The sequence below is a fragment of the Halichoeres trimaculatus genome, unplaced genomic scaffold (assembly GCF_033239565.1).
Source record: "Halichoeres trimaculatus isolate MK-OKI-2021-1 unplaced genomic scaffold, fHalTri1.1 fHalTri1_scaffold_11, whole genome shotgun sequence".
Taxonomy (NCBI): domain Eukaryota; kingdom Metazoa; phylum Chordata; class Actinopteri; order Labriformes; family Labridae; genus Halichoeres; species Halichoeres trimaculatus.
Window position 1 is genome coordinate 6,135,015 of NW_027437189.1, and position 10,912 is coordinate 6,145,926.

General features: G+C 37.5%; 1 protein-coding gene across 1 annotated transcript; it reads left to right on the forward strand.

The window, feature by feature from the left end:
- Window positions 1-4,415: 4,415 nt before the first annotated feature.
- LOC141799435 (heme transporter hrg1-A-like) lies at window positions 4,416-8,644 on the forward strand. Its single transcript, XM_074681679.1, has 3 exons — window positions 4,416-4,866; window positions 7,192-7,359; window positions 7,453-8,644. Exons 1-3 carry the CDS (start codon window positions 4,737-4,739, stop codon window positions 7,587-7,589), a joined length of 435 nt encoding a protein of 144 aa, XP_074537780.1. The 5' UTR covers window positions 4,416-4,736; the 3' UTR covers window positions 7,590-8,644.
- Window positions 8,645-10,912: the final 2,268 nt, after the last annotated feature.

Genomic DNA, 10,912 nt, shown 5'->3' on the forward strand with positions numbered 1-10,912 from the left:
ACCTGCCAGTGAAAATGGAGCTGTATGTCAGTCACTTTCATGGCTTATTCACACTAGCACAACTGCTCTGGCATAAAAAAGAGGCATTCTCATTCACTCACCCCAACAAGCCAGTAAATTTCTCTCACTTACAAGATGGTAGAGTATGTATTTTAGATGTCTTACAACAATTGCCATATGCGAAAATTACCTTTCAGAGGAGAAATACTTTTTAAAGTTGCTCCATGTGTCATTTAGATGCATATTGATACTCAAACTCAAAGCACTTTACACCTTTAGTCTCAATGACTAACCCACACCACTTTCACACACTAATGGCAGCGGCTTGTGTTGTATGGACACCTTTGCAACATACCATTTAGTCTGCACACCTGGGCCCAGTTTGCTGAGTTACTTAAAGGGGACATATCATGCTGATCCCTGATTTAATACTTACATATAATAAATTTGAAAACAAGACCTTACACCCCCTGAATTTTCAAAAAATGAGATATTGTATTTTTTCTGATATCCTAGAACGAGATTTGATGCCTCTGAAAATAGGTCATTGACATTTCGCTGCGAGATTTCGACCTTCGTGACGACACGAGGATCCTTTCTTTTTATTGGAGTAATCTGATAAAGCAGCTCCACCTCTGTGATGTCAGTTAGTCATACAACCGCCACCGAGGGATACACCCATCAAGAGCCGAGTATAAACGTATAAACTATACATGTTACAGTACCGGTTTGACTCATCACACTGAAGCGTCCTGAGATGATCTGTGTCAAGGTGGATTTTCTTCTTCCTGAGCTGCAGAACCGTCCGGGTCTGACTCGGGGTCCAATGCAAAAGGACGTATCCTACACTCTGCCATTTTATTAGTGCTATCAATGCCTTACGGTGAAGTTTTGGCAAACAGCAAACTCGCTCAGTGTGCTCCATCCAATATGGCGATTTTGTAAATACTGCCATGCTGCAAAAACCGCCCCCCGGCTCTACCCCCTACACCCCTCTGATAGAACTGACCAATCAGAGCACAAAGGGCTGTGACGTTGTGAGGTTACTGGAGGTCATTCTCGAAACGGAGCGTGTCTTCAGAATGGCCTAAACTGAGGATATTGAGAACGCTATTGTGGAGCAATGAAGGAACTAAATGACTTGTACTGAGGGCAGAAATGCTTTACAGGCATCCTAGTCTGGCATAGTGAAAAGGAGAAACAAGCATGATATGTCCACTTTAATATTTATTACACTGGCTGATGCACATTTAGGTATAATAAATTTTTGTACTACAATATGAAATATCCATGCAACCATAGTCATTCATAAAAATAGAGACAAACTTCCAACTTCCCTCTCTCTGAAGTGGAACCAGGAAGTGTGTGTTGCCATGGTTTCACAGCAGCGTCTGCGCACTAGCAAAAGGTGAACTTTTTTTTTTTTTCCTTGTAGTTAACACATTGTGTTAAAATCCTTATGGATGTATATTTTTATTCGTTAGTAAATTATATTAGTTTAAACTAATGTTGTTGATCATAATGTAAAATAACAGGTTGTCCAAAATGAATGCAAAATAGGCAGTGGGAGGGGTATATTTTTTAATGTCAGAAAAGCTAAACGCTTTTTTTTGGTTGTAATTTAACTTTGTATAGAGTGCTTAATGTGCTTAAATAAACCTCATTAATGTGTCTAAGTTAATTAAATAACTTTTACTGCTTTATCCCAAGGGTTAGAGAGCTTTACCTGCAACCAAGCAGCCACCCCCTCATGATGCTGTAAAACAACAAGGAAACCTGACTCAAGGAGACCACCTGACATAATTAGCGACGCACGAGCCGGTATCAGTGCAGACTCAAAGGTGGAGGGTTAAAATTACAGCCTACTACCACTTCCCACACTGGGTAAAGTGTGTAGTGGCCGGTTTGAGAAAGACCCTACGTGAACACACTCACTAGCCTGGCAACAACCTGCAGCGTCGCGTTTCTACTTGGAAGAGACTCGAGAGCCGTGCACCAGAATTCGTGTTAGCAACAGCTAATCACTGGGTTGTTTCACACATACCTGCTCATGTGAAAGTCAACTTGCATCGCTCTTCGTCCTGAGCTGCCCACCAAGTTCCTGAAAGCGAGTGAAAGTCGAGCCAAACTTCACCATCTTCAATAAAAGCAATTTTGTTGTGTTTTTCTTCCTCTGTGAAACGTCCACTATCGTAGCCGCTCTGGGTGGCCTCTTCCACCCGTTAGTCGACATGCAAAGTCACTTGCGCACTGGACGCGCTGTGATTGGCTGATGTGACCACGCCCACTCCCCCACCCAGAAACAAAACCAAAACATCGACAATCAAGCATGCATACAGGTACCGCAAGGGGTTCAACGCAGAGGAAGATTGTACTGTAGTGAACATTAGTATAATATATATATATATATATATATATATATATATATATATATATATATATATATATATATATATATATATATTAGAATGAATTTAGAAAATATTTTGTTTTGTAGCAAATTTTGATTCATACAAACCAGCTTATGAAGTCATTGTATGAGAATATGAAGAGACAGTTGGTATTTGAATGATAACTCTTATATGGAGATATGCCCTCATGTAAGTGTATACCAAAAATTGTTGCCATGTGAGATTTTTTTATTTAAGGAATGACCTTGAGAGTAATAACCTAGAAGCACTTGTCACATCTGTCACACTTAAATGGTTTATCTTCAGTGTGAACTCACAGGTGGACTTTCAGGGGAAACAATCTGGAGTATCTTTTACCACAAACTAGGCAGAGATGTGGCCGCTGTCCGGTGTGGGTCCGCATGTGCACGCTGAGGTGAGAGGCTTGTAGAAAGGCCTTCCCACAATCACAACAGATGTAATTTCTTTCTCTAGTATGTGTAATTTCATGCATCCTTAGTGTCTCTGCTGTGACACATCTCTTTCAACACTCCATACAGAGGAATGGTGTATCTGCTGAGTGAACACGCCTGTGTATATTAATATAACTCTCGTTTTTGAATGTCTCTCCACAGTCAGGGCATGTATAGGGCTTTATTTAATGAAACACCTTGCGATTATCCTTTTTTTTTTTCCCCTGTCTTTAATTTGGCAATTGTAGAGATCTTGTGTCACTTGAGTCTGTTCAACACAAGTGTCTTGAAGAATGTATATTGTTATTCTCCATCGAGAGTTTTTATTTTAAAATTTGTCAATAAAATCAATTTTAAAAAAAAGTTTGAGGTAGACAAGAACTGATACATATGTATAAAGGCCCAGACTATTGAGCAGGATTATTCCTATGAAAGTTCACTCTTTTTTTTTTTTTTTTTTTTTTTAGGAAAATCCTGCAGACAAATCCTTCAACCCAGTCCAGTAATGAGCCCACTAAGTACACTAAACGGTGTGCTTTAATTAATTTTTTTGAGTAATCCTGCTGGATTGGTAAACCAGCACTGTGTGTTATAGTTGTTTTTATTTGATTCCTGGAAGGTGTGCCAGCTATACACAAATATGTCACATATACACATGATATACAAAAAAATATCCAATATTTGCAACTTAAACTTTTTATATAATCAAAATTTAAAGATCTGATGTCTGAACCACCTTTGTCAAATTTTGAAAACCTACTCATTACAAATCTGGATAAAAAAGGTATTATCTATGTTATATGGGGCTTTGGTATCCAATGAAAAGTGAATCAGCCAAGACAGATTAGACGCATGGAGAGTTGATATTGGGGAGGATATACTTGAAAAATACTGGGAAGTGGTATGCTTAAAGGCACAGCAAAGTACAATTAATACTGGGAATGGTCAAAGTACAATCATTTTGGCAGAGTGTGAAGAAGGGCATTTCCCAGATTGTGGATAAGAATGTTTCCCTACAAGCCAAACTTTGTATCCTGGGTGTAAATCCAAAAAAAAAATAAATAAATAAAAAAAATAAAAAAAGGAAAAAAAAAAAGGTTGTCAATTTTGAACAATCAGTATGGATCCTGGTCTTCTTCTTCTCCAACTCAGGGCCCACTTTTAGGTCTCAAACATTTTCTCAGCCCACCCCCGACCCTATAAATACAGAGGCCAGACTGTCACTGTTCCAAGGTATATTTAATACAAAGCATGGTGCGATACTGGCTTCCTCCACTAGAGTGCAGTGTGCTTGAGAGTGTGGACTATGCTTTGAGCAAAGATATTCAAAACATAAGTGATAGCCAACTCCAGAACAATGTGAAAATAATCCATTTTGGGGCTTTATCATTTTGAAAAAACGTATTTTTTTCTAGGTGAAAGTATTTAAGTTAATTCCAACCGCATTTTAATCCCAAAAAACCATGATATTTCGTTTGGAGTGATATTTAACTGCGTTGTCTTAAGACAAATTTACGTTAGCGGTGTTTTCTCACTCACACTTTGACATCTTTGGGGTGTGTAAAGGATAAACACTTGTAGTTCTGCCTGTTAGCTAACAAAAATCTTAATTCTGTGTCTTGGGGTGTGTTTGCTGTACAGGGCTTACAATTCTCTGTTACAGGGAAATTCCCAGAGCTAGTTTTGCTCCCAGTAGCAGCAGGTGTCTCAGACTAGGAGACTTTGTCGTTTTTCCTGTCATCTGGGATATTGGTTACATAATGTGTCGGCGTCGGTAAGCTGTTAGCCGAGAACTACTTTTTTTCTATTTTTATATGAGGTCTTATCTCTTAACGTCTGTCACAGACTTAAAGTAGAGGAGCATTATTAAACAATGGCATTCAGTAGAGTTTACATTAGCATAGGATATGCAACATTTGGCACCCTGGTTGGACTTTCGGCTTTCCTGATCTGGAATATTGCATACAAACAGCCATGGACAGCAGCCATGGGAGGCCTCTCAGGTATGTGTGTAAACATCAGGGGCAAATGTGTCCTAAAATGTTACTGTAATGTCTTCTTCACCTTTATTTTAGAATACTGAGTCCTTTAAACGTGGTATCCAACACAGGCATCTTATCATAAACAACTACTCATCTTTATCTGTACTTTCTGTTTACACCTATCAGTTAAATCTCACTAACACGTTACCATCTGCTCTATTTATTCCAGTTGTTTATTGTCCAGTGTTCATGAAGCTAATACTCTAATAAAAGTCACATTTTTATGCATATGACAGGATTTGGGGCTTATCCTCGCCTTCAGCATGAATAAATGGCTTTCATTCCGTCATGGAGTATTATAATTTCAATGAATGTGATTAAATATATCATGTGGACCTCCTTATGAATCATACACTGACTGAAATGTTATATTCTTAGCCTGGTATTGATAATTCAGAGTGTTGATTTGTAGTGTTTCTCAAAATATGTCATACCATACAAAACAAGTCCTGTTTTAGATCCATCAAACTATTTCAAGATGTAAATAACTTATTTACAGATAGAATATGTAAGCACAGAGAGCTAGATGAGACTAGTTTATTATAAATTTGTTAATTAAGCATTTATAATACCAATTACAACAACATCAACAACACATTTTAAAGCATCAAAACAACACAGTAACTAAAAATAAGACTAAGAATAATTGTTGGATGTTAAAAAATATTAGTGGGAAAAACTGTCCATGAAGATTTAGTGGTCTGTGGTGCCCTCAGATGGTCAGGATGGGGATCATACAGCCCCAGTCCTGATCCTGCATGCTGTAAAGTAGAGGAGATTGATTACATTTGCTCATAGGGCATTTTTTTATTATCATTTTTTATTTTATTTTATTTTATTTTTTACAGCAAACACTTTGAGGGGCAGATTCTCTAAGGAAATGAATAAAACTAATACAGTATCCTAAGTAATATATATTATTATTATTATATATTCAGTTTTAATATGATTTTTTTAAATTTGTCAGTGTTATCAGACTCATTGTCTGTTCTACACTTGGCCACTAGGGGGCGATTATGTCAATATTGTAGTTTTCAGACTTGTGAGTCCATCAAGCTGTCCATAGCTGCCAAATGAAGAGTCGTAGATTGTGGGGAATACCAACATGAGAAAAGCCATCTGAATATATTTAAAGCTTAGAAAATGCCGCTCTATAGAGCCTTTAGCAGAAAGTTGATGCACACTATCACTAATGCAAGCTTCAAGTAAACATATCCTGAACAGTCAGGAGCCTTTCAGTCAAACATTTTTAAATTAACTCCCATATAGAGGAGTTTTTAAACCAACTTCAGCTAAACAAGAGAGGCTGACAAGTGCATCTCTGTATGTGACCAGTTTGTGGTTATTTCTGATTGAAGTCAGGCGATGGCACAAGCTACTTTTTGGAGGGTGTTTGATTCATTTTATTAGGAAAGCAAAAAATTAAATACTCTGGAGGCCAAATGGAAAGCTCTGACAGGCCTGTGAGTGTGGTGAAAAGGATCATTTTTGTTCTATCCTGGGTGAAACCTGAAGCCAGTTTAGTGGTTGCAGATTGGGTCGAATGTGTCCATCTTTTCACACTCAACAGGAACCCAGCTGTGCTGTTTTGGAAATATCGGAACTTTTGTAGGCTCTTTCTGGGAAACTTTCTAAAGTTTAACTCATCTTAAACATTCCCTGATTCCATCTAAGTGTTTGAAATCTCTTTTTTTAATCTAGCATGGTTTTTGTGGTATTATTATTATTATTATTATTATTATTATTATTATTATTATTATTATTATCATTAATGGAGTTAGCATAAGTTCATTCAGGACACAGAAGTCATACACTAAGCTGTGATCAGCTGACAGGCTGATGTTCAATAACTAACCCCTTTCAACCAATCACAGCTCGTCTCTAACGACAAGGTGGCATATTTAAATCACGTCTTCACTCCCTCTTATCCCTCTTATTATTATTATTATTATTATTGTTAGGAAATTCATTTCAGCAGTCAAACGTGTGTGGCTGTTTGTCCCCAGCTCTGTTTTTTTTTTTTTTTTTTTTTTTTAAGTTAAATTAGAAACAAAGTGTTTTGTTTTTTCATCCAAATAAGGTAATTTAAACTTTAAGGATATTGCTTAATTTTACCTCTGATGTTTTATGAAGAAAAATAAATAAATAATCAAACATTTATGACCAAACTCCCTGAAATGAAAACAAGCCAGCTGCTTTCACACAAAAAAAGGCTGACTGCACCTTTATTTTGTAAAACCTCCTCAGGAAAAGTGTGTTTTTGTGTTTCTGTTTGTCTCCTCTCAGGAGTTCTGGCGCTCTGGGCTCTCGTCACTCACATCATGTACCTGCAGGACTTCTGGCGCACGTGGCTCAAAGGCCTCAAGTTCTTCATCGCTGTCGGCGTGCTCTTTTCCGTCGTGGCTGTGGCTGCCCTCATCACCTTCTTAACTCTCGCCATCACACATGAGCAGTGTAATCTCCCTCTCTTTCCTCCTTTTTTAATTTCTAACAGTTGATTAAAAGAAATGTCTCATAAGTGACAGTCGTGCCTTTTCTGTCTCACAGCACCTACCGACCCTAAAAGCCTGTACCTGGCCTGTGTGTGGAGCTTCCTCACCCTCAAATGGGCCTTCCTCTTGGCTCTCTACTCTCACAGATATCGCCAGGAGTTCGCAGACATCAGCATCCTCAGCGACTTCTAGTCAGTGCTGATTTTATGGGCCATAAAGGACTTTGATGGTTGAAAGCTGCCAGCTGGAGCTGGTTTCAAAAAAAGCTTTGGTTACAAAGAGGGGGGGAAGCAGATATGGCTTGATTTAAGAGTCATCTGACTTTTACCACATGGAGTTGCACTTGTTTAACAAGCTCTGTATTTGTATTGTTTCCTGTTCCACTACTTTGTATGACCCACATGATATTCCTGTTAGTCTAAACCTCTGCTGCTTTAGGAGGAAGTGCTTGAAGCGATCATGGAGGGAGTTTTCAGACAGGTTCTAACTTGTGTTTATCTGTTTATCAACTAACTCTTAAAGGAAATCCCCGCTGCAGCAGGATTTTAATCTAATGATAGGCTGTTAAAGCGAAAGTAAAGCTGAAATCTTTAGAACCAAAATTGAAACCTCTTTCCTCGATGAACCTAGATTATTGAGGTGCTTGAATGTTTTTAAATGAGCTTTTCCATAGCTGCAGTTTCTAACCTCAGACTTGTCGTCACTCTCTGTTTAATACGTCTCTCAGCTCCTTTTAATGTCTTGAAGCACTTTGAGGATAATTGTTTCTCTCTTTAAACTTTCTTTGTTTTTGTTTTTTTAAATCTGGTCATGTAGAAATTGTGCTGTTCATCCTTCCTTCCACCAGAGGGAGACATACTTTTGTTTCTGTCAGTTTGAAATTTCCTGCATTCCTCCCATGAGAAACAAATGGATTTGATCGATAATTGCACTTTAGTCTTTGATAATGACGCCCTTGTTTTGCACACAAATCCTGTTACCAAGGGGAGGGGGAGGGTTCTGTCCCTTTTTACACGTTTTCATCCTGTTTTCACCCTTTTTAACAACAGAATACTCTATATATGTGTTAGTTTGATTTGTGTAAGTCCAAATAGAGTAGGCTCAATGATGTATTTCTCATGTCTGCCTTTTACCATCGAATATGTCAAACTGATTTTCGTCAATGAGGAGAGAATGAATGTGTGAATGCAACATGTACAAAGAAACTGACCCCATTAAAGCTGAACTGATTGTTAATGTCTTCACGTCCTTTCGTATGAATGAACAATAAGTCATTCAGACGCTCCTGGCAGGAAGTGGGTGATGAGTTTTTGAGTGTAGCTCCACCCTAAAGGTGTAGAGGGCACTGAGTCTAACCTTAGAAAGGAGTCGAACAGAAGTGTGATGCACAAATCTGAGCTGAATGCTGACAGTGGTGCTTCAGTGACGAGGTCAGTGCCTTTTTTCAGACTAACACAACAAAAAAAATTAGTTAATTTTTTAGTTTGGATGGGGTGTTCATTTACTGCTTTTGATATCTTAGCCACAAATATGTCTTATCCTGCATTCCGAACTTTTCTGCACCGTTTCACATCTTTAATCTTGTCTTGTGTCCTCTAATGAGTTTTTTGAACTCTTACATTTTCACATCCTGATAAAAACATTCATTTAAAGATGTCAGTTGTGAGTTTCTGCAGGATGTGCAGAGCTTTAGCTTCATATATGCAGCCTATGCACCGTCCAAATGTAGTTTAGTGAGATGTTACTAGATATACGTTGGTTTGTTTGTAACCTGTACGGAAAATCCAGATGTTCACGTAATTTAGAACAGGGTTAATGTTGTAATAAAACAAGATAATTGTTTCATTTTTCTTAAAAAAAAAAAAAAAAACATTCAAAAATACTAAAAACTATAAAAGGAAACAGAGCGCAGACCTCTGTCAAGCAAACTTTGATTGTCACCAACACTTTAGTCCTACTTTAATGTTATACTCCCTTTCAGCAGACTGTTTGCTACAATTTGGTGTTAGTTGCAGGTTTGTACGATAATTTGTTTCCTGACAGTGTTGAAAATTATGATGACCCAGTGCATATTTCATATCCTGGATCTTAGCATCCAGAATATTGCCAGGATCTGGATCGTACTCTAACATCTGTTAGAAATTATGGTGACCTTGTCTTGTATTGTTTTGCAAAGCAATCCAACCATTTATGGTGGAGTTATATACACATATGGTGAAAACGGCCCTATCTTACAATGATAAAGAGTCCTTTAAAAAATCACTTCTTCCTTATCCCATTTTGAACATTTCCTGAAAATTTCATCGAGATCTGTTCAATACTTTTTGAGACAAACTCTCCCAAAAACATAACCTCCTTAGCAGAGGTAATGAAAAACAAACTATAAAAAACTCAAACAGAAGCAGATTCTCAGGCTGGGTTAAAATCCAATGACTAAAAATGGTTTTTAAGATGTTTTTTAAAAATGGACAGTGATGAAGCTTGTCTTTCATGGAGGTGGTGCCCGTTCCACAATTTTGGAGCAGCAACAGAGAAAACTCTGTCCCCTCTGAGCTTATATTTTGACCTCCATACCTCCGGGAGCAGAACCTTAAAAATTCAGCTTACGTTTCATACTGCTGTTATAATTTCTGTCTTTTAACTTGTGTTTAAAAAGAAAATGGTCTATTTATCGGCAAACTCTGCTTAATTTCAAGATTAATGTTCTCAGGATCTTGATTTTATCAAGATTGTTTGTCAAATTTAGATTTTTTTATTTTTTTTTACCTGGGAACAACTTTAAAGCCCCAAATAAAGTGGGCTGCTGTTGACCAGGGGATTTCAGCCAATGCTCTGTATGCAGTCCCATCAAAAGTGGCAAAAAAAAGCCTCACCAAAAAAACTCAAAAACAAACAAACAAACAAAAAAACACTTGAAGGCAATAAGAGGAATAAATCTTTCTACCAAAAATCTTAAAGGTTATACTATCCTTTTACAACACAACCTTTACTGTTTTAGATGGGTTGGCCAATCAGATTTCAAGGACCACTCTAAAAACAAACCTGCTGTTGATGAAAAAAAATTAAAATCATCAGACTTAGTTTTGAACATGTGGAAAACTTTCTAACTTGGTAAATAAAAAAGTAAATGAAAAAAAAAAGACGCCCTGCTCTCTTTTTGGCGGTTGATTTGCAACATATCACCCATCATTTGGCGTTTCATATGGAAAAAAAGGTGTGCCGACCCAGTGCTGTCACTCACTTTATGTGACACCTGTGACCTGCCAGACATTAAAATACCTCTCCACATTAAAATACCTTTACGCTTCTTGCTGATGGTATTGTATGTTTTATTTGGGTCACAGAAAGACGTCAAGCAATTAAGTAGTAATTTCAGCCTGTCTCATAACAGGCAACAAATTCCTCAAAGAGCTTTAAGTAAAACTATCTCGATGATACGTGAATAAAAAGCATTCTCTGTCCGTCTTAGGTCTTAAAAATCTTTTGCATCTTGGGAATATAATTTGAAAATGAGT